This window comes from Aspergillus costaricaensis (assembly GCF_003184835.1).
Source record: "Aspergillus costaricaensis CBS 115574 unplaced genomic scaffold BO79scaffold_1, whole genome shotgun sequence".
Classification (NCBI taxonomy): domain Eukaryota; kingdom Fungi; phylum Ascomycota; class Eurotiomycetes; order Eurotiales; family Aspergillaceae; genus Aspergillus; species Aspergillus costaricensis.
Window position 1 is genome coordinate 1,651,543 of NW_020291801.1, and position 26,376 is coordinate 1,677,918.

Below are 26,376 nucleotides of genomic sequence, written 5' to 3' on the forward strand. Positions count from 1 at the left end.
ACTACTACCTACAGATCGGTTCCTGGGAGGGGAAATTGTACCTTGTATAGTATTACTTAAAATTTTATAATATTGGGCCCAGGACGATGATATAAATGGATACATTGTACAAGAATCTTAGTATTTGCGTCATTTTTAACAACACAGCCAACGCGGGGGATCTCCGTCTCTTAGCCCTCATATACACTATACTAGCACTAATTATGGTACGTAGTTGCTGCCTATAAGTCCTTGCAACTAATAGAGGGAATGTGCAATCGGCATCATGTTTTTAGCCCTCAGGGTCCAGGTGGCATCCCTTGGCAGTGTCTAGTTAGTTAGTGCCACCAACTCACTAGGCAGACGTCTCAGCCCTGTTTGACACAGTACAAACCAACTTTTTATGTTAGTTTATTATTTTTCCCTCTTACTATTTCTTACTATTTCAAAAAGTATCTTATGAGATCATCGCCTGCTTGGCCTTTTTCACTAGTCACCAATCCTAGCAAGTCGTTGGACCGAGGCACTCGCGGCCAGAGAGGCAGCCCGTCCCGTTCATCCCAGCATTGCAGGCAGATTCACAAGCTCACTGAGTTTCCTCATATTTTAGCTTCGTTATAGCGTCGGGATCTGCGACTGATGCTGCAGGCGCCGCGAATCAAAAAGTTTCAATACGAGATGGCCCTCCGAATAATGACGGTATCGTCTTTCCAGGTAATTCTGCTGTGTACTTAAATACACTACTTTGCTTGGATGGGCAGGCAGCTCCGAATCTCCCCAGCCCAACTGGCGGTCTGAGAGATTCGTTGGACTCTTGTTACTGCGCCACAAAGTCGCCTAATCAAGATTGAAAAACATAAGTCTTCGGCCTGCATGTGTGTGCGTGCGTGTGTGCATTATCGCTGGTTCTTTCAAACGTTGAAGAAGGGACAGAAATAGCACAAGTCAAGCAAGGTACTTAGAAAGGTCAGTCACTGCCTGTTCGTCAGCCCACTCACACCCACGTCACAGCCTTAAGCGCACACTGGCTTGAGAACTTGAAACAGCGTCCGCCTGTGCAACAGCATGTGACTTGCCATCGTTCAGGTGCTATGCGCTCATAATAGTTCTCTCCGTCCAACGTATATGAAGATCATTCCTGCCCTCCACACCATTCGTTTTTCTAAGCGTCAACTAACCCACTTATTCCTCAGAAAGAGCTGCAGTGCCGCGCAGACCGAGAGTAGTAGACAGGACATCTACCAGCACCCATCATCAACGCGAGCTCCCCAATATCAATCATGGCTGTGAATTTTCCATGGATCTACCCTGTTCGGGTAATCCAGGCCCTCTTCGGAATAATCGTCCTTGCTTTAACCGCATACTGTTCGTCGAGTCATTCCATCACATTTCGAAATTAAATAGCTGACAGATGACAGACATCAGTTGGTTCGTGTATAGTAGCGACTCGCCCAATTTCATGCTTTTCGTGGCGTGCTGGACAGCCTTCCTCGCAACTCCTTATCTTGCCTTGGCGCCGGTGTTCTTCCCCCAGTTTGCGCATCGCATCGTCATCCCAGCTGTCGAAGTGATTACCATGATATTCTGGTTCGCAGGATTCATCGCCCTAGCCGTATTCCTCCCACCAACAGAAGCCTGTCACTGGAGCCGTTGCAGTGCGTTACAGGCCGCAGTTGTGTTTGGTGCACTCGAGTGGTATGATTTCCCTCTGATCAAGCTTTCCAGCTTCAGCGCTCTAGCAGAAATGTTCCGCAGTGTATAGCGGGATCTGAAGGATGTAGTTGATGTGCATTGTTGCTAACATGAATCACGTAGGGTACTATTTCTGGTTACTTCCGTTTTCGCTGTCCTCGGCATCTCGCGTACCCGGTCCAGCTCCAGTACGAAGCCCACCCCTAACGATCATACCCACGTTGGCGTCTAAATGGAGTCGATAGTGACGGTTCCATGATACATTCTCGAAACGAAAGGTAGAGCGACTATTCGGCTAGCAGCGGAGGAAGCCCTGAATCAGCCGGTAGTATGATAATGACGTCATTATTATGAACGACTACTACGTCGCCAGTGATTCAGGGACAGCGAGGTTGGCGACGGTAATGACAATGATGATTTGGGATACTCGGAAGGATAAAAGGATATGGTTTAAGCGGCTGACTACAGTCGCGGTTTATGTTATCGATCGTTGACTGCTTTGTTCTGGTTTCGGCAGGATACCCATGTGTTACTAGTTACTAGGAGATTTTGGTCGACATATGATACCACTTAGTCCTAGGACACCTTGAAATGTGTTTCAATAAGCTATAGTATTCTTCGGTTTCTTTAACCTCCAAAAGGCCAAGAGTGAAATGCGTTTGGGGATTGATGTGATCTGATGTACAATTTAAGTAGGGGACGGCCATGACTGTTAAAAGGCAAAAGAAAAGTACCACGGAAAAGAGGCCGCGCGACAGGCATAAAAACCAGATATGCCGCCGTGATAGCTTACTGGATGAATGGGTTGAGGGTTCTCCATCTATTAGCAAATCAGCTTTGCTTACATTCGATCCACTGAAAAAAACCCACAAGCACGTCGAAAAAGTGATAAGCTTTTTAGTAAACTACAGCGTGTCACTTTGTACTGTCATTGAATCATTGAGACATTATCAGCGGATGACAGGGATTGGCATTCGCACCGATGATTCAGTTGTTGGATCATGCAATTGATCAATGAAATCATGAGTAAGAACGGATCGTAAAAGAGATAGATGCAGATGAAAAATTTGCCTACGTGATCATCTGGACACACGATGCTGGTACATTAGATAGATTCGAAAATTGAAAGACCAAAGAACAGATGAGGGAAAGCCGTCTTTGAACGAGCAGCTCCATAGAATGTTTCGAAGCTCGACAAAATTATCTAGTCTCCGGCAAATGTGCCAATGAACTATTCGGGATCCGAGGGAGACTGGGACGGGTCCGTGGTTCGACTCGCTGCACCGCGAATATCCGTCCGCTCAACGTTCCAGAAAGAAATTCAGAAAAGGGAAAATTCTGCAACGGAGTAGGGCTGGCCGACTACTCGGATCTCGCCGATTGGCTTTGGGACTATTTTAGCAGACGTGTCCCCGGGCTCTAGTAAATGAGGAGAAGTTGGGAAGGGAAAAAGAAGGTGAGTGGTGGATAATGATAGTCCATTGGTTAGTGGAGTTGACAACCGTTTAAGCTGGAGAGCGCATCAGGCCGGGTAGATAATTTTTTTTTGTATATCCATGTTGGAATCCAAGGTAGGTTCAAGAAGGCGGCAGTAACAACCAACCACCTCTCAATTGCCTTTTAGGATTACTATCCTGCCGAGATATCGTTAGTATGATTTTTTTTTTCTTGCCACCACGCGACGTCGTGAGAGGAGCAGGCGTGTTAAAAGGTTCCGACTTACGAGAGAAAAACTCTGTCTCCGCCCAAGGAAGGCCTATCTCGCGACCCACCATCCAGCACCGTCGCTGCTGGGCCAGCTGGAACACGCACCCATTCGCCGAACCTTTTCCAAGTTTCCAGATTTGCCCGCTGTCGATGGAGAAGGAATCCACGTTGAGGAGGTTTTAGTGCGTACGAGTGGCACGCACAATCCATAGTAGCAGCCTCTTGCTAGACTCCAGAGAGGTATGTAACTACCCCATTATTGTGTAGAAGACAAGTCAACCCAATTGAAGAAGGAAAGCACAAGACAACCCGATAAGAAATTGCGGGAGAGCATGGCCATGACCAACGTGCATGATTTCAATAAACTCAATAAAGTCGTGGTCTTGTCTGGGGGAAAAGCAGACTTCGACCCAAAGGAGAATGTCTGCGCGAGGTTGCATCCGGCGGTGCTCAACCCCCATTCCCACCCCCTCATCTTGACTGTTCCTTTTACCTAAAGATTTTCAGTCTTGGAACATAATTCGATTAGATTCACTATCATCATCATTCGTTGCCTCTCTTATCAGCGGGCAAAGATGGCCAGTTGACAAGGCACCATACATAATCTCTCGACGTGCATATGCATCCCCCCAGCCGTGTTGGTCGTACCTTAAAATCGCAGGTGGATGCGATTCGTCTCTAGCGGATTTCGGAGAGGCGACACGCAGAACCCGCTTATAAGGAGGAGCTCGACGACTGGATGGTTCCGAGTTTTGGTGACTCAATCGAACCGTGTTCCCGGTGGAGACGGTCCTGGCGGCGAGCTTCCTTTTTCCTTCTTTTTCGCGATTTTGACTTTTGTGACTTCTCTTCCGTCACTATCATACACACTGTACGTCTGACGCTCTAACCTTGAGGATATCAGCATCCTCAAATTTTGGGGCCGTTGAGGGTCTAACATGGCCTTCGGGAACAAGGTCAAATCCACGTCTGCCGAGGGGGAAAAGGGCAAGATGGCGCCTGAAGAGACTGTCCAGGTTCAGCCCACGAACCCTTCGTCCGACTTGAACGACATCGACTGTGAGAAACATGGCGCCAGTCGCGAGTCCAATCCCATGCCCGATCTCAAGCGGAAGCTGAGAAGTCGCCATCTTCAGATGATTGCCATTGGTGAGTCCTGTTGGCTGTCTTGGGGGTCATCTCCCTTTCTGCTTCTGCCACAAGACAGGCGGCCATTCCGGAAAGTGACAACCTGCTCATTCAATTCCTAGGTGGTACCATCGGCACCGGTCTGTTCATTGGTAGTGGTACTGCTGTTGCCAATGGAGGTCCTGTTGGTGCCCTCATTGCCTACATCTTCGTCGGTACGATCGTCTACTCTGTTATGACCTCTCTGGGTGAAATTGCGACCTATATTCCGATTCCTGGAGCGTTCACGGCCTATGCTGCTCGTCTGGTGGACCCCAGTCTTGGCTTCGCTATGGGGTGGATCTATTGGTTTTCCTGGGCTAGTACATTTGCACTCGAGTTAACGGCAACCGGTCTGATCATTCAATTTTGGGACGACTCCATCAATATCGCTATCTTTATCGCCATCTTTTGGGTTCTGATCACCCTATTGAACTTCCTGCCTGTCAGCTTTTACGGTGAATTGGAGTTTTGGCTTTCAAGCGTCAAAGTCATCACCGTTGTTGGGTTCATGATCTTCGCCATCTGCATTGACGCCGGCGTCGGTGACGAAGGGTATCTCGGATTTCGCTATTGGGTTCACCCGGGTCCCTTTGCTCCTTATTCAGGTGTCCACCCTGACTCGACGGCAAAGTTCGTCGGTTTTTGGTCTGTCCTTATCCAGGCTGGCTTCTCGTATCAGGGAACAGAACTGGTCGGTATCGCAGCCGCTGAGACAGAAAACCCTCGCAAAACGGTGCCTGCGGCTATTCGCAAGACCTTCTATCGCATTCTGTTCTTCTTCGTCCTGACCATCTTCTTCATCGGTCTTCTGGTGCCCTACACCAACGAGAACCTCCTGACCGATGGAAACGATGCCAACTCGTCGCCTTTTGTCATTGCGGCCAGGCTTGCTGGAGTCAAGGTTCTGCCTCATATTATTAACGGAGTTCTGCTTACTGTGGTGCTCTCTGCCGCCAATTCGAACGTTTACAGTGGCAGTCGTATCTTGATTGGTTTGGCTCAAGAAGGTTTTGCCCCGCGCTGGTTCAAGAAGACTTCCAAGAAGGGTGTGCCATACTATAGCGTTGCCTTCACAGCAGCCTTCGGTCTTCTCGGTTTCATGAACGTCTCCAATGCTGGCAGCACTGTGTTCAACTGGCTCGTCAACATCGCCGGTGTCGCAGGCTTCATCACTTGGGCATCGTTGAACGGCTGCCATCTTGCTTTCATGCGCGCCTTGAAGGCTCGCGACATCTCCCGCGACACCCTTCCGTATAAAGCTATCTGGCAGCCCTACTATTCCTGGTACGGGCTGTTTTTCAACGTTCTCATCATCATCACGCAAGGTTTCACCTCCTTTATTACCAGCTTTAGCGTCACGGATTTCTTCATCGATTACATCAGTCTGATTCTCTTCGTCGTGCTCTATGTTGGACACAAGATCTACTTCCGGACATCTTTTGTCCATCCTCTTGAGGCCGATATTGATACGGGCCGCCAGGAGGTTGAGAATGAAACATGGGAAACGGAGGCTCCCGCCACCAAGTGGCACCAGAAGCTTGCACGCTCATTCCTGGGCTGAGAGGATCACGACCCTCTGGGCATCTCAGTACAGGCCCGTGGTCAACAACACTTGTGCTTCTTTTTTATTGTCTTGTTTTTAATCCTCCCATATTCACGCCATACCTCTCTTCGGTTGACAGAAAGAGAGAGATTCCTATTACTTCTACATTTGAACCCTTCGGTTAATACATATGGCGCTTAGAAATTGGGTTTCACGCATATACGCATCTGCTGAGACAGCTGTTGCTTGTCAGTATATAAAAGAAAGGAGAGAAAGAGAGCGAGAAAGCGAGACGGACCTGCATGAGTTGATGATGAATGAAGGTCGAATGGGCGTCTTCCTCTTTTTATGAGGGACTTTTGTCTATATCTTTTGGGTTCATGGGTTGAGCCCCTTCTGTACAGTATACATGTTGGGATGTCAGCATTGGCATGGAGTTTGGTAAATGGTTTCTACTGTCGAACGTCTCGTTCGAACTGACTGTGGTCTAACTTTCCTGGAATCGAAAGTTTGCAAATAATCGACGTACTCTTGTTCTGCAGTGTAACTACGACTACATGTTGAATGGTTCGTAGCTTTATTCTCCGTGTACATGCGGCTACTCTGTAGCCGTGGTACTAGCCGCCGTTGAGCAGATAATTTATACTAGTGAGTAAATGGTTAGTGGCGGTGATTCGGTCAGGGTTAGATACTGCGCAGTGCCAAAAAGTAGGACTATTGTAGGGTTCAATCTAGTATTGTTGATCAGCAAGAGCTGTCAAGCTACAAGAGTGTATATACGTCACGAAAGTTTACGGGATTATTTCAGAGAAAATAGAGACCGGTCGGCGCTGTATCCCCGAATCTTCACATGGAACCTACGCCTACACGTGATGGACCAGGAGGCGAACATGAGCCAAGGCCGGATCAGAGGATCTTCTTAACTTGCGTTGTCGGAGGCATCGGTTAAGCCAAAAAGCAAGCATGTGAGAAGGTCAATGTGCCAGCTGGTTGTTGAATATCACAAGACTCGGGTCCGATCATCTGTACGACATTAGTCCACGGTTTATACCTCCTAGCTTGTGGATATATCGACTGGCATGTAACGAATTTATGTATTAAATGCAGGCAGACGTCAGTTGAGGGGCGCCGGCATCTGCGGGTTGATTCATGGGGCGTGGGGAGAGACTAGTAGTTGAGTAGTTAAGTAATTAATAGGAGTTCAATTAGTCGGTTCTTACTTCTTAGGGGGGCTTATGCAGTGCTGTACAAATTATTATAAGTTTTATTACTTAAATTATTTATTTTCTTTTTATTTATAGGTTCGACGATGTGAGTGTACTTTGCTTGTACTACTTTTTTATTTAAAGGAACTCCGTACGGTACTTGGGGAGTGTCTGCCCGCATTTTTCTTTTTCGGGGTCCGGAGATATTATACAGCATTGAGTGCGTGCTACTGGGGGAAAGGATCGCCTGCCAGCAAGGTCGGCTACTAGATAGTTATTGACTAGTAAGTATGATATGATTGTCTATCGCAGAACCGAGGTATGGGGTCAACGGGCGGGAAGAGACACCAATTTCGAGCGAATTGCAAACGTGGAGGATTAACCCAAAGAAGCATATGTTCCATCAAATTGAAGATAGATACTTATGCCTGGTACTGGAAATGAAACGGGGAGGCTTCCCCAACAGGGCAAGTGCCGAGGTTCTGCGGACTTGGGGGGGAGGAGGGTTTGGACGTCGCGTGGCGGGAACACGAGTGCTGGCCAGTCAGCGGCCGCCATTTGCGCGCATTCCGTCTCGGAGACCAACAAAAAAGTAAGGGAAGGAAGGTTCAACTGGGTCCCTCCCTTTCCCAACTTGGTACTTCATGCCTCAGGTAGGCAAGTTGCCCTGTTACTACCACCAGCAACTACGAAGTACTAGTAGTGCTCCAAGTGCTCATTCTTCTCTCTTGTCTCGTTGCTGTCCTTGTCCGGCAGTGCCTTTTATAGTCTCTCCTTTCAAATTTTGGGATTGATCTCCTCTTCCACCGTCGCCCCTCACCCTCACCGTCGCCTCCGGTCTCTTGTTTCCCTCCTCTTCCGTACTTATCCTGATCCTACCAAACTACTCTCGCCACCTCCAGCCGTCGTTCCTAGACAACTCTTCCTGGGAGTTGGGTTTGCTGTCATTGTTCTCTTTTACTAATAGATTTGTAAGTTGATCTTTGTTATCTGTCTCAATCACACTTGCCTTTGTGTTTGTAATACTAACCTTCTCGTCTTCATCAGCTGTAAATTACACCTGTCGCTATGCTATTCTCTCAACAACCTCTCCATGTTACTCGCGCAGATGAGTTGCGACAAAGTCCTCCCAAGGGCACTCCCTACTCGGTTGCCTTGCCTGGGACAGAGAAGCCGGGTCGGAGTAAGGTTTATCGTGCTTGGAATGCGACTGAGGGCGTCCTGAAGTCGCTGGATCCTCAAGTATGCTTGCCTTCCCATGACTTCCGGCGATCAGCAATCGTACCACAATATGCCTTTCCCTGCTGGATATGGGTCTGACTATCTTCACAAATCATTTCTAGATTCTTACTGCACACGATATCTTCGAGTCCACTGCAAACCGATTGCCGAAGAACCACTGCCTAGGTTGGCGTCCGTACAATCCCACGACCAAGACCTACGGTCCATATCAATGGTTGGATTATCAGACAGTACAAAAGCGACGGGCTGCGTTCGGCGCAGGTCTAGTGGAACTACATCACAAGCACGAGTGCAGCCGTCCTGGCCAGTATGGTATCGGTCTGTGGTGTCAGAACCGCCCCGAGTGGCAGATAACTGGTATGCGATCTTGTTACTTCTAGCGTGCGCAACACTAATTCTGGTCGGTTTAGACTTGGCGTGCATGTCGCAAAGCCTGTATTCGGTCTCCATCTACGATGTCCTTGCCCCAGATGCGACAGAATATATCATCAACCACGCGGAGTTGGCCTGCGTTGTGACCTCGCTGCCGCACATTCCGACCCTGCTCAGGCTGAAGCCCCAATTGCCTAACCTCAAGATCATTGTCAGCTTGGACCCTCTGGACGGCGGTGAAGAGGCTGGTCACTCGAAGCGTGCTTTGCTTGAGTCAATGGCTGCCGGGCAAGATGTCTCCATCTACACCATAGGCCAGGTTGAAGAGTTGGGTGCTTCGGTTGACCGTCCCTGCAAACCTCCAGCCCCCTCTGACACCATTACCATCAACTATACGTCTGGTACTACCGGCCCTCCGAAGGGTGTAGTCCTCGCACATGAGAATGCCGTCGCATCCGCTTCAGGTGCGCTCATTAACAGCATACAAAAAGCAGGCGACACCATTATATCGTATCTGCCGTTGGCTCACATCTATGCTCGGATGTCTGAGCATGCGGCCTTCTGGGCAGGAGCCCGGATTGGGTACTTCCACGGAAACATCTTAGAGCTCGTTGACGATCTCAAGATGCTCAAGCCAACCGGATTCATATCTGTTCCGCGCCTCTACACACGATTCGGAAATGCCATCCGCGCCTCGACTGTTGAGGCTCCGGGCTTTAGAGGTGCACTGTCGAGGCACATCGTGGCCACAAAGACTGCAAACTTAAAGAACCCTGACCTCAGCAAAGCTACAGGGAAGCATGCCTTGTATGATCGGATCTGGGCGAAGAAGGTCGCAGCTGCCATCGGGTTGGACCGTTCTAGAATGCTGGCTTCCGGATCGGCGCCTCTGGACCCTTCACTCCACCAATTTCTCCGAGTTGCTCTTGGTGTCGACGTTGTTCAGGGATATGGTTTGACTGAGACTTATGCCATGGCATGTGTACAGTCCCTCGCGGACTTGACCGCCGGCCACTGTGGTGGGCTGATTCCTTCTACCGAGGCTTGCTTGGTGTCTCTACCGGATATGGAGTATTCCGTTGATGACAAGCCGTACCCTCGGGGAGAACTCATGTTGCGCGGTGCGAACGTTTTCCGCGAGTATTTCAAGGACCCTGAGGAAACAGCCAAAGCAGTGACCGAGGATGGATGGTTCCGGACCGGTGATGTCTGCAAGATTGATGAGATGGGCCGTATCGTCATCATTGACCGCCGGAAGAATGTTCTGAAGCTGGCACAGGGAGAGTATATCTCTCCGGAACGGCTCGAGGGTGTCTATATGTCGGAAATGGGCTACTTGGCCCAGGGCTATGTCCATGGTGATAGTGTCCAGACGTTCCTGGTGGCTATCTTTGGAGTCCAGCCCGATACCTTCGCTGTATTTGCCAGCAAGGTGCTTGGCCGCACCATTGAGGCTACAGACATCGAGGGCATCAAATCGGTTCTTAACGACACCAAGATCCGTAAAGCTGTATTGAGAGACCTCAGTCGGATTGCCAAGAAGCACAAGCTTGCAGGATATGAGAGAATCAAGAACTGCGCACTGATGATTGACCCGTTCACCATTGAGAACAACCTGCTTACGCCGACGTAAGTAATCACCTTTCCACGCTCCACTTATGGTTATATATACTAATCCGCAATCCTATCAATTAGGCTGAAGCTGAAGCGTCCGCCCACCACAAAGAAGTATCGTCAGGTCTTGGACGATCTCTATGCCGAGGCATTGGCTGAAGAGTCTGCCCCCAAGGCTAAGCTATGAGGGATGGTGCTTTCTTCGCCCATGTGCATTTGTTTTACCACCGGCAGTGTGACATCATCTGTTGGGAACCCCTCCAGACTACATTGTACATATAACCAACTGCCCTCTTGTTTCACGCATATGCTGTCCATATTGTTCTCATTTTGAGGGGCAGGTCCTCGGGGTTGTCCAGGGCGAGAACAGAAGCCACACGCCCAGCCTCGGCCGTGGTTAGGAGTACATATTATATACTATTATTTTTAACATTGTTCGCGCACTTTGGCTGTCTAGGTTAAGCCAGATATATAGTAGATAGCGGCGTAAAGCGTAAGTGCTACCCAAAGCTTCAAATATATAGCATGAAACATTTAGATATTAAACGATACATTTGTGAAGTGCATGAATATTCTCTGCTCTAATTTGTACAGAATGACCAAGAATTATTATTAAGTAGTTGATGTTGCAAGCTACAGTAAAGGTGGCGCCGTGACTTCACCGTTAGCCGGCCGGCGCTTGGCACTGGCGCTGCCGTTGAGATCATCCATCGGAATAGCTTCACCTCCACCGTCCACCAACAACCTCCGCATTCCTCTGCGGACACTACCACCATTCAAACCCCATACTGCATTGACCAGCTGCACTTATTAGAATAGCATTTGTTGCCCATCATGCATCTGTCTCTTTTCTCCCTCTTCTCCCTGCTCTCTGCCTCAACACTAGCAACCGCAGCATCCGCCGCCCGTCATCTCACCATCACCATTCCTCCCTCGGCCATCCTCCCCAACCCGAACGTCCTCCCAGCCAATACCCACGCGACTCTTACGACCTTCACAAAGAACACAAATGACAACCACCACTTCACTGCACCCCTTTCCCGCTCCGCAACCTTCGACTTCCACCACCTCCCCGCCTCCTCGAAGCCCGAATCCTACCTCCTCGACATCCGCTCCCCGGAGTATGTGTTCGCTCCCCTTCGCGTTGACGTCGCTGCCGATGGCTCTGTCTTGGGTATCTGGGAGACCTTTCGCGGGAACCCGTGGGATAACCGCGGCGCGGAGAAGTTCGTCTTCGATGCGAGTGCTCCCCGCGGTGGTAACAGTGGAGCTGAAGAAGCTGTAATGGTTGAGGCGAAGGTTCTGGCCCGGAGAGGCTTTTATGAGGAGAGGTCGAAGTGTATGTTTTCTCACCCTAGAACTTCCCTCTTAGGTCTTATTGTTAGCTATGATGGGCGAGGAGCATGCGTGCGCAATGGTGTCTGTCCGTTGAGTGAATTACTTCGATACCCATTGAGCGCACGCGCGTGGCCTTCGGACCTTACTTTTCCATCTCTACGGAACTCTGATTGCTGACTGTGATCAATTATCATCGATATAGTCTCTCCCCTGGCTTTGTTTAAGAACCCCATGATCTTGATGGCTTTGGTGGCTCTCGGTTTCACCTTTGGAATGCCCAAGTTGATGGAGAACAGTAAGTGCTGTCCAGAGTCACTAGATTCCACTCCTCTTGTTCCTCCCTCTCTCTCGCTACATCTTATCTTGTAAATAACTCCCTTGCTAACATGCACTCTTATCAGTGGACCCTGAAATGCGCGCCGAATTCGAGAAGCAGTCTCGCTCTTCTCCCATCGGAGGCGCAACAAGAAGTGCTATGGCTGGCGGCGGGGCTCCCGGTAACTTCGACCTGGCTGGCTGGATGGCCGGTGCTACTCCTAGACCCGGTGCGTCTGGTGCGGAAGCTGCGGCTGCGATTGAGGGAGCGGCTGCTACGACGGGCCGGGAGGGTGGTGGTGCGTCGCGGAGAAGGGGTTGAAGCGTTGTATTATTACAGTATCGTGTGGGGGTTTGGGGGTTTAGAGGATGGTATGGTATGTGTGTATATGGATTGCGTTGTGCGCTCTAGGGATAGATATCGATGTGTCCATGTATAATAAGCTCCTCAATGGCCCTGCTCCCGACAGACTCGGCGGGATGAGATTAGAGTTAAAACTAATGATCTAATAATCGATCAGCTACAGAACGATAGCTTCTTTCATGCATCTTCATAACACATTAGGCTATGGGAAATTAATACTATCTACATAGAAGACGACGATAGTCCGAAAGTAAGCAAGCAAGCCAGAAGCAACAGAAGAAACCCCAACAGAGAACAAGAGTAGTCAACAACTGCTAACCTCCCAATGCTCATAACTCATCAATCGCCCCCTTCCAGCGTAGCTCACCATACACGACAACACCCTTAGAAATCACCCCCAAAGTCATCACCACCGAAATCCCCTCCATCAAAACCACCACCATCATAATCACCCGGAGGAGGACCATCAAAGTCATGTCCAAGATCCTCAACAGCATCCGCCAACAAGAATCCACCTAGTAGACCACCCCCCACACCTAACGCCGCAGCCCCCGCAGTTCCCATCCCATTGTGTCGCCGCTGCGGCGCCTGCTGCTGTGCATAATAGCCACCCTGTGCCGGATACGAAGGATAACCATACCCGGCCTGCTGTGGAGGAGGATAGCCACCGTATCCAGCCTGAGGATACCCATAGGCTGCTTGCTGCGGTGGCCGACTGTAACCCGCACCACCACCACTGCTACTACCGCCAGAGTGTCTTCCCATCAGTTTGCCCAAGAGACCCCTGCTCCGCTCCTGTTTCGGCGCAGGTGACGTTGATGGTCCCTGGGGGGACTGCACGCGGGAAGAGGAGTTCTCGGCATAGTAATCGGACGCAGCGCCAGATTGTGCCTGTGCTGGTGGTATCGGACTTCTGCGACGAGCCTGGGCTTCTTCTTCAGCTTGTAGCTGAGCTGCTAAGCGGGCATCGCTCTCTAATGTAGAATCCGGCTGGCTGTTGTACGGATTCCTTGAGCCTAGAGGTTTCTTGTCGCCGCCGGCGGCCGCTGAACTAGGTCGATCACCAGGACCAGAGGCATCGTGGGAGGGCGGTGGCCCGCTGGGTGGTCTCTGCGAGTCTTCCTGGTAGGTTGGACCCTCGGGACGTTCCCATTGTGATCTGCCGGTGCGTAGATCTACAAAGAACCTTTGACACTGGGCGTTAGTTTCTTTCGGCTTGCAGGATGAATATGTATCCGCGACGAAGATATGATGGCGGAGATGTGAAATAAGGTCTTACCATTGCTTATATCGGTCGTCGAACTGGGCTTTCCATCCTTCAGGTACTGAAGGTGGTGGGGGCCCGGAGGGAGGAGCAAATGACATCTGTGATGGTGTGACGATCAGATATGTGAAGATGGGGGCCGGAATGGATCGGCTAAGGCTTAAGCACTGCCAAGACAGTTGAAGTAGCAAGTTTATAATGGCCAAAGATCTGGGATTCGAGAGAGAGATATATGTAGTACCGACTACAATCTAAGGTACGGATATCGAAGTAAAGCCCACCCAGCAATGCCCCGTGGCGCTGCTCAGCCACGTGATGTAATTGGCCGGCACACCGTTGACATCATTCATCATAGCGGAATGACTTTCCTGCCGCAGGAGTTCTGATAGGATCAGCGCTCTCCCAACCGATTTCGCCAGGCTCCAGACTAAATACCGTCAAGGTCTCGGATGTTAGCATCGATGGCACTGCTGGGCGGCCACCAGAAGTCTTCCTCGAGTGCCTCTTCTACCTCCTGTAGGGCCGTTTGAAATCCGGCAAAGTGGATAACATTCGAGTCGGACCTCCATTCCGTATTTTCAACTGAATCGACGACTCCAATCTTCGGTGGCATAGAACCTGGTGGTGATACAACATGGTGCAACCTGCGCTTGTATATATCGGGTACATCGCTAGCGGGATCGACGGCATCTGTCTTGGCATATGCAAGAGGCTCACTAAGCCCATCTCGTGTTCTCTTGTTCTGATTGCGCCTCCGATTCCGAATATGTGCCAGCTTAATCTGCGCCTCAACATCTTGCTGGGACGCTGTATCTAGCCCGATCCTGCAATCCGGGGGCGGGCCATCGAGTTGCCGTAGCTGCACCTCTTCCTTCAGTCGGGTTTGTGCAATTTCATGCTCAGGGGTGTTTTCCGGACGAGCCCAGGCTGCAAAGGGGCCATCATAATATGGTCCTTGTCCAACTCCGTATGTTGGGTGCCTGATGAGCTTCCCTGACTCTAGAAGTTCTGCGCCCGCCTTAATCCCTGATTCGGGATTAGATACTTGCCCATCAGGACACATCTGCAGTTGGGGTTGTAATGAAGGCTTGAATTTCATAGTAAGGCCCTCATTGCTTGTAAACGGGCCGGGGGATAGAAGATGGACACCCCCAGCAGCATCGCCGACCAGCAGGTTGGACTTATCTTTGGAAAAGGCACCGCACATAATTTCCTCGTCAAATTTGGCCGTATCCTGGACGAGCACATCTTCCGGGGCTCTAAGGATATCCCATCTCTTCAAGACGCCGTCAGAGGACCCAGTGTAGAATTCGTCAATCCTATCTCCCCATAGAGACAAACGAACGCCAACATCAGCTTGTTCCCTGCTGATTGTTTCATCTATCTGATTCAGAGGCTCTCCGTGTTGGAGCTTGTGAAGAATTCGGTCTGGGCGCCGATGGTCCCAAACATAGGTAATTCCATCAGTGCAGCTGGCTGTCACGTAACCTGGGTTCATAGGGCAAATATGGGCGTCGTTGATATCTAGCGCCGGACACTCAAACTCCATGGTGCAGACTTTTGATGATAAGGGTTGATACATTCGGACTAAGGATCTGGTATCCTTGTAGGCCTTGTTGACAGGGCCATGACCTATCGATGTTGCTGCTGCAAAGATTGGCAAGGTGGGGTGCCATTTAATGTCAAACATGTTCTGAGAGTTTGGGGAAAATTGCATAGGTGATATTGATGCCTCGCATATTCGCCACCCTGCCAACAGACCTGTCTGCAGTGTACCATCACCCTTTTCGCACAACCCGGCAAGCAGAATGTTTCCGGTTTCCTTAATGGTCCCCCATGCTAAAGAAGTAGGTACCAGTTCTCTGTCCTTTCTGGATCGCGCCCTAGGTAGCTCTAGGAGAGTGTGGGTTGACTCTGCTAATGACCAAAGTCCTATTGAACGAGTGCCTGTTGCGAGCAAATTCCGCTCATAAAGGGAGCGAGCCATAACTTCCACCTTAGAGTCATGCTGAAGAGTCTTGCGGCATGAGATATCTCGACCGGAAGCATTCCATATCTTCACTGTATTGTCGTAGCTAGCAGTAAAGAGTGCATCTTCCCACCACTCGATGGAAGTAACGCTCATCCAGAGACGAGGGTCATGGAGAGTCCGGCTTGCTGCGGTCCTCCCTGGGGGCCGAAGAACATAGTGGTCTGGTAATTCAGTCAACTCATTGTTGACAATGTCACCAACAACTAGATTATTATTTCGGTTGTATTCCATATTATGCTCGTCGCATTGTGCTGTCGCGCCGGCAGCAAATTTTGTGCCATCTGGTGCCCAAGCCAGGACAATCACATCATTCGAGGCATCTTTCCAAGTTTTCGCAAGCTTAAACCCTTTGTTGGTATTTGAGTGAAGCTGTCGTTTTACACGAAGCCCTAGCTCACGGCGCTGCAAGATTTTATTCAACGACCCGCTTATCTCTGCGCATCGAGACCCCGATGCAGTAGCCTCTATGACACAGGGGTTGGAAGGAAGGCAGCCTCTTTTTGCATCAGCAATAAAGGCGTCTATCTCAGTAGGTCCACGTCGGCTGAGCACCAGAGCGGAGGGTAGAACTTTGGACAACTCCCAGAGCTGAATCCCAGAGAAGAGCAATGGACTATCTTGAGACGTGTCCTGGACTAACCCCAGAATTTTCCCTACCAGGCGTCTGGCTTGCCGTTTTTGCTTGTCTTTTGATTTAGATGCCATCGCTTCTAGAAGCCATTTATGACTATCATCTATTCCATTGTTTTTCTCGGTAGAGATGATCTGCGAAAGCTCACATACCCACCTAATCTTCTTCGAGGCCCTCTGCGAGATATCACATATATGAGCAGCCTGGATAAGCTGGTCCGAAAGCGCGGTGTCCATCTCGTCGTGTCGCTGAAAGCCGCAAAAGCAAAACAAGTCCATGATGGCTGCCATTTCGGTTCTGTCAAAGTCAATATGGAGAATCTCATCCGCCAGCGGCGGCTTGTTCTGATACTTCAAGGCGTACTCTCCTGGGCTACGCAATGATGAATAGCAAGCACGACCCGATAACCTCAAATCATCTAAACTTTTAAGCGGCGACTTGATAATCCGGACATGAGGTGAAGAATAGATGACACGGGCCTTTTCAATTCGATCATGAATACATGACGAAGTATTTGGTTGAGCTGCAATGCTAGAGAACCTGGGACGTCGGGATGTGGTAGGAGACGGCCTGGCAGGGCTTTCGCTGACATCTTCATCGGAGCCGAAACCCAAATAGTTGGTCTTGTCGTAATAGTTGTTTGGCCCAGTCCTTGCACGCCGAGAGCGCCGGTTACTCGACATCTCACGCCCATCTCCTGGTGACGATGCAGTATCCGGCCTATCCTGTTCGGAAAAGTACAAGGGGTCCGGTGTTTGCGGTGTGCTGGATGTGACGCGGTTCTCGCCAGTGTTCGCTGGTGATGATCCAGGTTCAACGCGCGTCTTAGGCGTCTTAGGCGGCCTACCGCGCTTCTTGACGCTTTCGCGAATATCTTCCCCGGTCCTAGAGCATTCTCCTGGGGCAGTATGTTGATCGCCGCGACTTGCCGCTGGGGACCCTCGTGTTTGGTGGGAGGAGTTTCTTATAAACTGTGAAAGGAGGAACTGAGCTTCCTCAATAACAGAAAGTTCTTCGGATTCCTCCGGCGTGTGTATACGGGACATTGTGCGCGGATAACTTGTCTCCCACTAGGTATCCCAAACCAAGACAACTGAGCTTGCCGGCGCATGTCGACCAATAGCTCAGTGAATGAGTGCCAGCACTGGAAGTGAATCAGACTGAGAGGTGATTTCGAGGAGGGCCTGCTGTAGCGCTAACATAAAAGCTCAAGTCAGCGCCGGTGAATGGCTTTAATTTAACTCAAATTGGATTTTTGACAGCCTGGCGGGGAACAAACACTATATGAGGGGAAAAATTAGAACTCTACCTAATATGAATGCATAAGTCCAGCAAGGGTTCACACAGCTTCGAATAGTCATCACTCGTCCAGACCTCACTTGGGCCTCGCCTGAGCCTCAATGTTGAGGGCAGCAGCAGAACAATACAATATATCCTTCGCGTCGACTGCGACGCGCGAACGCGCTGGATAAAGTGCTCTATATTCTTGTAAAAGGCAGGCGGTCGGGTCTCATGGATCAGGCGCACTAGGGCCAATCATATGTAATCGAGCCGCGGCTCCTTATCGAGTACGTAGTACTAGTAACTAGTACTTAGCTTCATGCCAAGCTAGTAGAAGTCTCCAAGTAGTACTCCGTAGTGTGTTCTATTTTCCTCTACTGGTGCTACTCTTTAGCGCCTTTACACGGTTGACGGAACTTTCCACTGAAAGAGGTGTCTACAGCCACTACGGCGGGATGCCATGATCCACTTAAACATCATCACCGAATCAATCCTTTGGTGCGATAGCAAAAGGATCAGGCCCAATCAGAGAAAGGCTTAGTACTATATGAATGCAAGCCTAAATATATCGATTTTTAGGATCGCCCAAGAAACAGTCATCGTGCCGAATTTGAATAAGAGAACATATATGTACAGAATATATTCAGATTAAAGACAGAAATACAGGGGCCCAAAGGTACACGATGAGGGGATCAATCAGGAGGTCTTTCTGAGCCCAAATAATGTTAATGATTTGGCAAGGGTGCTTTAAAGAGTTTCTTCCAGATCACATGTTTCACTTGGAAATTGTCCGGTTCCTCTTTCGAAGAGAGACCATAAGGTCATAAAGAACATCCTTGAACCCAAACAAGAACGCCGCAGTAATGGCGCTCTGTGTGACCTTTGGCCCAATGCCTGTCATGTGATGTTAGCATAAGTTTGCATGGCTCCCTCATTGTCAGTACTATACCTCTGTAAAGGCCCACAAAACCCTCTTCCTTGACGATTCTCTTCAGGCTCCCGTTCAGACTCTCCTTAGGACCATCTTTACTAGCAACATGCATGCGACTCTTCACCGTAATATAGGGATAGGTGATCGAAGTTGCCAGTATCTTACCAAGCGCCCCAAGATAGAACGCATCCTTTGGCGTCATACGCCTACGACGCTCCACAATATTCTTCAGCTGCTCAAAAATTGTGTACTGTAGAATCGGGTTAATGACCAGAATGAGGGCTGGCAAAACACCAGCAAAGAGAGCCTTGGGCCCCTCTTGCCGGAGCAAGTCCAACAATGTACTAATTGTAGATGCCCGCGACTTCTTGGGGGGAGTCCCTGGCAATGTTTCTTGCTCCGACTCGGACTTGCGGGCTGTCATTCTAGTGTTTACAACCCATATAGGGTTTGTGATCAGGACCGTCGCACTCCCGGCGATAGCGCCCGCGATCATTGACTCCGCCGTCGTGAGCTTCTTTGAGGACCGCCCCGCCCGCGCAGCCGCCTTTTCGAAAGCCGAACGCGTCCATTCGTACCAATAGTAGTAGACGAAGTTCGTGACGCTGATGCCAAAGAGCGCAGATTCAAGACCGGAATAGAGCCCAGAAACCCCCTCTCGTTGAATGATGCGGCGTATTGCGTCGTACGTCGTGGAATGGGCACGCTTGGACTCGACTTGCGCTCTCGTGGAAAGGGTTATCAGGGGATAACTACAACATATGGAATGTCAACGCTGATTTCATTAACAGGAGGTGTTGCCGCACGTCAAGAGCATTGACAGTATACCGCCTCCAGCGCCCGCCAATGCATGTGCCATGTTGTCACTTTGCTGGACCGCAGCAGACACTGCAACGGCCTTCTTTTGCCCTCCAATGTTAGACTGAGACATGATCGATAACGCGGTGATTTTCTTTGTCTATCGGAATAGGTGCGTCAAGAAAGCGGATCGATATTATACTATGATGGTGCACGCGAATCGGGTATCGGTACCTCGGATCCTTATAGATGGGTTACGGATTGCTTTGACAAGTGAGTGTGAAAAAGACGGCAGATGGAGAACTAGTGATATTTCAGTAATTCTGCCCGAGAAGGTCGCAAGGAATGACAGCAAGAAAGGAGGAAAGGGGTAGATATGTAGGCCTTGGGACGAATGGGGTAGGGACTATGTCGATGTCGGGTGCGAGAAAGGCTCGGCTCTGGATTTGGGGGTGATGGTTTACATGACGTTTACCGAAGCCTGTGCCTCGGCTGATGGGTGACCCTCATCAGCTGATCGGATCAACGCTCATGCCATATGAAATTTGGCTAACTTCCTGAGGCTTTTCCATGCTCCTAGATGGTTACTGGGGAGAAAACGACAATTATGAACTAAGGAGGTGACATTTGCCGGTAAATAGCAGATCCACTTCACGTGTTTCATCTACCGTTGTAATATCCATCCTCCACATTTCTCTCTTGACCCTTTGATACAACAACAGGTGATTGACATTAGAGTCCGTTTCTTTGCTTCTAAGCGATTCGTGTCAGTATCTACCATCTGAACAATAATTACATATAGGTTCAGAGCCTGGGCAAAATTGAAGAGTGTGGGAGAGACTACCTAGGCATGAAAGCATCACGAACTGCTAGGAAGGGTATGTATGGCATGTGACATTCCTGCGCAGAGCACGTATAGTCTATGAAAACCTCGCACATGGGATATAGCCTACTCGCGACAAACAACCCTTGTTCAATTTTCAATATCAATACAATTGTAGACCCGAAACATAGTTGCTATTAGTGAAAGAGCAGAGTGCTAACAATGACTCTACATATCCTACAACTTATATTTGTACCATACCGTTAGAGTCCAAGTAAATGAAGGCGGAAAAGCGAGTATGTTCTGATTTTGATTTGCCACGAACCATATTCACTTAAGTATCATTAACTTCTGCATTAATTGACCCAGACATAATCACGCAACGGATCCAACTAACTAAGAAAAACTCAACGGATCAGATAGAAAATGCTTCGAGTTAGAGAAAGGCCACGAGCAAGACAATAGCGACGGGAAAGATAGGGAAGGGGAAGATAGATGACCGAGAGGTGAAAAGGGAAAACCTGAGGACACAGAAAATTATCCATAGTGCACCATGTATAAAGACGAAACGAAAGCCTTCTAAAGCATGAAAAAGAAAACTACTCCCGGTGACCATTGCCAGCATAGAACATTTAAGATAATGCTAGCATTCGAGGAAGACTGCCCGGCAGCAGGGTGCAGTAGGTAGCCTCCCTCGTGGCTCCTCTTCTTTAATCACCAAATTTTCACCCCGTCTCAAGATGGCGTAATGCAACGCGGGATCAGGATCATCAATAGTCTAGCAGCAGCCGCCCGCGGAGCCGGATTGAACGCCCTGGCCTTGGCCAACCTGCACAGTTGGCTTGTTGTTGACAGTCGCGGTGCCCATGCGTTCCTTGATCTGTCTCGCCATTGTCAAGAAAGCCTGCTCTACATTCGAAGCGTTCTTTGCCGAGGTCTCCAAGAACGGGATTCCAAGGCTGTCGGCGAATTCCTAAACAAACACATTGTGTCAATCACCCCCTCTGCCAGAACATGGAAGAGTCCCACATAAAGGCATGGCCACATACCTTAGCCACTGTGTATTCAACGACCTTCTTGTCTTCCATATCGCTCTTGTTTCCGACAAGGAGCTTGTTGACGCCTTCAGTGGCGTAGCGATCAATCTCTTGAAGCCACTGCTTCACATTGTTGAAAGAGTCCATGTCGGTAACATCGTAGACGACACAGATTCCATGAGCACCACGGTAGTAAGAAGAAGTGATTGTCCGGAAACGTTCCTGGCCCGCAGTATCCCACTAGAGCGCCCGTTAGTAAAGCCGGGTGACCGACTGTTGTGAATGGGGGCTGCCTTACGATCTGGAGTTTCACCGTCTTTCCATCCAGCTCGATGGTACGAATTTTCTGCATTCAAAAACGTTAGATGGGATTCTATGACGCAGCCCACTGCTAGCAGCTATGATGAGAAGTGAAAGGCCAGATACGTACGAAGTCAACTCCGATGGTGGAGATGTAGCTCTCCGTGTAGGTATCATCGGCGAAACGGAGGAGCAAGCACGACTTTCCAACACCAGAGTCTCCGATGAGGAGCAGCTTGAAGAGATAATCGTATCTAGCCAAACTATTAGCATATCGATCGATCGATACGCACGAAGAGGGCCGCGCTGAGCCAAATAAGGCGTGGGGGAAACGGAGGATCGTGGGGGGCTCTAATAGGGGTTCAAATTAGCACGGGAACCAAGAGATAAAGAGGATATGGATGAAAGACGTAGTGCCATCATGACAAGGGGGGCATCGCCGGAACCTGATGAGTTGTAGGCCAAATATGGGCGATCAAGGGCACTTACCACTCGGGATTCATGATGGGGCACTTGGACGGTACGTCAGCGTATGCGAAATCTAGAGAGTTATTTGATGGAAAGGTGGAGAGCTGAAGTTGCAGAAGAGAAGTATTAGGCGTGGCAACAAGCCGATGTAGTAAACGATACTTGAGTGTCTACTTAATGAGATGACCGAGCGGTCTCTTGAAATGGCGGTTGCGTTGCTGACTGCAGGAGAGCAGGCGAGCCCAACGTGCAGGTTCCAATACTGGCGCTAGTCCGTCTCCTGCCTAGTGTGGACCTCCTGGGTGGGAATGACCGTTTCACGCTCGCCCGCCCCAGACCCATGACCCAAGCCAGGCTAGTGCGCCAATCAAGACACACTAACAACCACATGCAAATGAACAGATTCTAGGGACTGGCCTATCTAGGAGATGGTACTTACAGTAGTCCGACTCAAGTTGCACAATGTGCACTCCGGTTCTAAACAGGTTTAGGTGGCTCGGCACCACCTTTTTTCTTCAGGTAACATAACTGTGGTCCTTCCGATAGAACAATGCAAAATAAGAGGGTACTCATTTTCGTCTGCTAGCTATATATATACTACGTACTACCAAGTGCCGGTCCCTCTCGTCACATGTGCAAGTCAGGGAGACATCGAAAATAAGTGCTCCACCTTCACTTCCTAAGACGAAAGACAGTCCTTCACGTATCAAGTCAGGTACAAGTCAGAAGTTCGAGTTCTACAGAACTCCAATACTCAGATGATTCACAGAATGGCAGGTGTTTTAGATCACAAGGCACCATTTTCACCTGTTGGTACGAACAGATTATCAAAACCATTTACCTTCGCCCCAAGTGGATCAAGCGTAGCCCTGTGCCTGAAGCCATTCCAAGACCTGCTTCTCATCTCTTTCCTTGTAGCGTGCATTCGTCCGGATGCTATCAGCAACGATTACCAGGGCGCGATCGTACGCACCGGTGTCCTTCTCCCGGAAAAACGAAGCAATATCGGCTGCAATATCGTGGTCTGCGAATTTGGAGAGCCCCATGCGCACAAACCGCTCGAAAACAACATTGTTCGCTGACAAACGAGCTTCAACTGCCGCCCAGTTCTCTTTCATATATGTCCATAGAAGGTGGCGAGTTAAGGGATTCGTAGCCATTGAAGTCGCGCCATTATGAACATCCTGGATTGCAACCTTGTCTGAGAAGACAAAGTCCATATAATCCTTTACCAGCTCAGCATCTTTAGTACGCCCAAGGGCTCCCAGGCAAATCTCCTTGCCGTCAACGGAGTCGGTTTTGAGATACTCCTGCTTTACGGCGTTGTATTCTTCACGACCGCCCTCCGAGATTACGATACTAAAGATCACTGAGCGGAGGTTGGTATGCACAGCGTTCTTATCGTTGCCTGTTTTCCAAAGCTCGAATCGTCGTTTGGCCTCGGGTATTATGCTAGCAAAAAGTTAGACCCTTGATTCAAAGCGAAAAACGTCTCGCGGTTGACATACTCTTTGTGGCCCGCACGGCCAGCCATCCCAATTAGAAGCTTACGAAGCTGGACAGTGAGATAGTCATCCTCCGCGCTGAATTCCCAACCGATTTCATTAGCGGCAGGGGATGAGAGCTCCAGGGCAAACCTCTTGAGTCCCGCTGCTACCGACTCATTCTGGGCGAACACAGAGCGTAAGTTCGCAACGGTGGAAGAGATTTGGGACCAGACCCTGTGGAAGTAGTTAAGAACCAAGCATGGAGGTATAGGGATTACCGAATCTTAGGAAGGGTTAGGATGTCATAGTTAGATACTCACAGATAATTCTTTTCGCCCTTAAACCCCTCTAAGAGAGCCAATAGAGCAGCAGTGGATCCGTCCCCGGAAACAGCCAGGGCAGCGGCATCGCCAATCAATCCGATCTTATCCTCGGTGCTCAGCAGTTCCAGTGATTGAGCGAGTTTCGCCAGCCGATCGGCAGGGTAATTGGTTCGGTAAAAGCCGGACAGGTCTTTGTTCAGCTTGTAAAAGGAATCTTTTCCGAGTTCCCCAATTGTAGCTTCCTTGGAAACGAGAGCACCGGGCTTTACGTCGGCCATCTTAGGTCCTGATTTGACACCAAGGGGAATCCACCAAGCCGTCTCATCTTCCTCGGGCTTAACATCACCTGTCGACAAGAAGCGGTTCTGACGAACATTGAGCTGACCGGCTTGCTCGGTTACGGTGACAACAGGAAAGCCAATCTTGCGAATCCATGGATCCTTCATGATGCAGTCAGAACAGTGATCCGGTGTTAAAAAAAAAAAAAAAGAAAGGCAGCTCACCATAAAGCTAGTAACATCCCGATTGGACGCTTCGCTGAGAGCGCTCCAGAGATCATTAGTGGTAGCATTACCTGAATTTGTCAGTAATTAGCAACCCCGATCCCCTATAGATCTTCGATGTGTACTTGCCATATGCATGGGCTTTGAGATAAGTGGCTACTCCCCGCAGAAATGTTTCCCGACCAAGATGATCGCTTAGCATCCGGATGACCGAGCTTCCCTTGAGGTAGCTGATGTGATCGAAAATTTGATCGACTTCAAGAGCGTTCCTCACAGGAACCTCAATCGGGTGGGAAGCTCGTAATGAATCGAGTTGAAATGCTTGTTGGACACTCTCAGCCTATGCAAAAGTTAATAATCTGCCACACAAGGCTGTATTTACCTCGAGAATTGCGTACAACAAACTGAGACCATATGTTCCACTCTGTTCGCGAGAAAATTGTCAGCTGCATTTGGTCTGTAAGTGCCCGGGTCCATTGAATACCTGGATAGAAATGATCCACAGCAAGCCAGCCAACCCATGTTGCAAAGCCTTCGTTGAGCCACAACTCATTCCACCAATCCATCGTTACGAGATTTCCGAACCATTGGTGCGCCAATTCTAGGATTATCACTCGTTAAAAGAGAAATGCCGCTTAAATTGCAAGGGAAGACAAACCGTGCGCGACGACATATGCAATACGATTCTTGTATCTGGTGTCTGACTTGCCCTCGTCGAAAAGTACAGCAGTCGTTCGGTAGGTAACAAGTCCCCAGTTCTCCATGGCGCCCATAGCCTGGAGCATTTATCGTTAGTGGTTTCTATTCGTGAGAAACAGAATCGGTTTCCGTACAAACTCGTGGACAGCAAGGAGATCCGCCTTAGGCAACGGATACTCGATCTCAAAGATTTCAGAGAAGTAATCGACCGTACGATGGGCACACTCCAAAGCAAAGCGGGCCTGCTCCTTAAGGCCCTTGGTCGTATACACGCGAACGGGGATGCTCTTGCCTTGATATTTGCGCTGAGTCATAGCCTCAACATATTCAAAGTCACCGACTGCCCATGCCAGAAGCTAAATAGAAGATGTCAAGAGTTAGTGTGGAGTATTATTATCAAGGGACGGTGCAAACTGACGTAAGTACTCATGACCGGTGTAGTTTCGAAAGAGACCATCTTGAGTTCTGGCCTACTGCCGCTCCTCTCAGACTTGATAGGCATGTTGCTAAGGGCTGTTTGTCCTCGGGGAACCTCAATCTCAAAGTCGAATGTGGCCTTTAGATTCGGTTCATCGAAGCAAGGGAATGCCCTACGAGCATCACAAGATTCGAATTGGGTACTAAGCATGTAATAGGAATCGCCCTCCTTGGGTGTGTCTTCGGTCGGATCCACCACCGGCTTATACTTGGAGCGAGAAAATCCAGCCATGGCATTGTTCATAATACCGGTGAAATTGATTGACAGGACAACATCTGCGGGATGGATTTCCTCTGCAAAGGTAAAAGTGACCCTTTCCGACTTGGTATCGTATGCGATATTAGACGCCTTTGCCAGCTTGGTCCCTAAGTGCAGCCGATATGTCAAACCCAACATTCGTTCGTGGAAAAGAATGGGATCAGGAACAATTGGGATGTGGCTCTGTCACTAACCGTCCTTTCCAAAAACTTCAGCATCCTGGACTTCGATTTCCTTGGAGTTCAACACGATCGATTTTGTAGGACGGGTGACCTTGGAATCGATTTTGACGGTACCCTTATAACCCCATGAGCCGCCGAACTGAAGGTCAAACAAAGACACATTGTAATGAACAGGCTTGACCCTGCCACCGATTGTTAGAGGCACGCCAACAGATATAGGTGCACGATACTCAGCTGTTGGCGATCGGTAACTTACACGTCCGGGAGGATATCCCTGTCCTTGGATGCCATTGCGCGGAATTCAGATGAACAGCGCCTTACAAAAACGGGTGAGGATAGA

General features: G+C 49.5%; 9 protein-coding genes across 9 annotated transcripts; 4 read left to right on the plus strand and 5 right to left on the minus strand.

Annotated features, from left to right (window-relative positions):
- Positions 1-1,259: 1,259 nt before the first annotated feature.
- Positions 1,260-1,903, plus strand: BO79DRAFT_134816 (MARVEL domain-containing protein; the record flags this gene model as incomplete). The annotated part of the gene is made up of 3 exons (XM_025678030.1): positions 1,260-1,344; positions 1,398-1,674; positions 1,795-1,903. 3 exons carry the CDS (start codon positions 1,260-1,262, stop codon positions 1,901-1,903), a joined length of 471 nt encoding a protein of 156 aa, XP_025545412.1.
- A 2,413-nt stretch (positions 1,904-4,316) lies between these two features.
- Positions 4,317-6,109, plus strand: BO79DRAFT_212802 (putative arginine transporter; the record flags this gene model as incomplete). The annotated part of the gene is made up of 2 exons (XM_025683185.1): positions 4,317-4,527; positions 4,629-6,109. 2 exons carry the CDS (start codon positions 4,317-4,319, stop codon positions 6,107-6,109), a joined length of 1,692 nt encoding a protein of 563 aa, XP_025545413.1.
- Positions 6,110-7,982: 1,873 nt separating this feature from the next.
- BO79DRAFT_283849 (putative AMP-binding enzyme) lies at positions 7,983-10,928 on the plus strand. The gene is made up of 5 exons (XM_025688187.1): positions 7,983-8,267; positions 8,344-8,538; positions 8,640-8,895; positions 8,949-10,539; positions 10,606-10,928. Exons 2-5 carry the CDS (start codon positions 8,365-8,367, stop codon positions 10,709-10,711), a joined length of 2,127 nt encoding a protein of 708 aa, XP_025545414.1. The 5' UTR covers positions 7,983-8,267; positions 8,344-8,364; the 3' UTR covers positions 10,712-10,928.
- A 345-nt stretch (positions 10,929-11,273) lies between these two features.
- On the plus strand, positions 11,274-12,695 carry BO79DRAFT_234253 (uncharacterized protein). Its single transcript, XM_025684359.1, has 3 exons — positions 11,274-11,863; positions 12,065-12,157; positions 12,264-12,695. Exons 1-3 carry the CDS (start codon positions 11,359-11,361, stop codon positions 12,497-12,499), a joined length of 834 nt encoding a protein of 277 aa, XP_025545415.1. The 5' UTR covers positions 11,274-11,358; the 3' UTR covers positions 12,500-12,695.
- An 18-nt stretch (positions 12,696-12,713) lies between these two features.
- Positions 12,714-14,032, minus strand: BO79DRAFT_206262 (uncharacterized protein). Its single transcript, XM_025681938.1, has 2 exons — positions 13,821-14,032; positions 12,714-13,727 (listed from the first exon to the last, which is right to left on the minus strand). Exons 1-2 carry the CDS (start codon positions 13,904-13,906, stop codon positions 12,926-12,928), a joined length of 888 nt encoding a protein of 295 aa, XP_025545416.1. The 5' UTR covers positions 13,907-14,032; the 3' UTR covers positions 12,714-12,925.
- An 8-nt stretch (positions 14,033-14,040) lies between these two features.
- On the minus strand, positions 14,041-17,667 carry BO79DRAFT_261759 (WD repeat protein). The gene has a single exon (XM_025686527.1). It carries the CDS (start codon positions 17,512-17,514, stop codon positions 14,233-14,235), a length of 3,282 nt encoding a protein of 1,093 aa, XP_025545417.1. The 5' UTR covers positions 17,515-17,667; the 3' UTR covers positions 14,041-14,232.
- A 667-nt stretch (positions 17,668-18,334) lies between these two features.
- pmp47 (putative peroxisomal membrane protein Pmp47) lies at positions 18,335-20,028 on the minus strand. Its single transcript, XM_025680383.1, has 3 exons — positions 19,487-20,028; positions 18,699-19,432; positions 18,335-18,643 (listed from the first exon to the last, which is right to left on the minus strand). The coding sequence occupies exons 1-3, from the start codon at positions 19,609-19,611 to the stop codon at positions 18,525-18,527; spliced, it is 978 nt and encodes a 325-aa protein (XP_025545418.1). The 5' UTR covers positions 19,612-20,028; the 3' UTR covers positions 18,335-18,524.
- Positions 20,029-20,604: 576 nt separating this feature from the next.
- BO79DRAFT_206266 (Rab family GTPase YPT1) lies at positions 20,605-22,310 on the minus strand. Its single transcript, XM_025681939.1, has 5 exons — positions 22,131-22,310; positions 21,769-21,892; positions 21,637-21,684; positions 21,351-21,578; positions 20,605-21,274 (listed from the first exon to the last, which is right to left on the minus strand). Exons 1-5 carry the CDS (start codon positions 22,139-22,141, stop codon positions 21,080-21,082), a joined length of 606 nt encoding a protein of 201 aa, XP_025545419.1. The 5' UTR covers positions 22,142-22,310; the 3' UTR covers positions 20,605-21,079.
- Positions 22,311-22,963: 653 nt separating this feature from the next.
- Positions 22,964-26,327, minus strand: BO79DRAFT_223641 (M1 family metallopeptidase; the record flags this gene model as incomplete). Its single annotated transcript, XM_025683615.1, has 11 exons — positions 22,964-23,558; positions 23,615-23,827; positions 23,914-24,356; positions 24,420-24,490; positions 24,549-24,759; positions 24,818-25,020; positions 25,078-25,195; positions 25,253-25,474; positions 25,537-25,961; positions 26,049-26,218; positions 26,293-26,327. The coding sequence occupies 11 exons, from the start codon at positions 26,325-26,327 to the stop codon at positions 22,964-22,966; spliced, it is 2,706 nt and encodes a 901-aa protein (XP_025545420.1).
- Between the last annotated feature and the right edge of the window lie 49 nt (positions 26,328-26,376).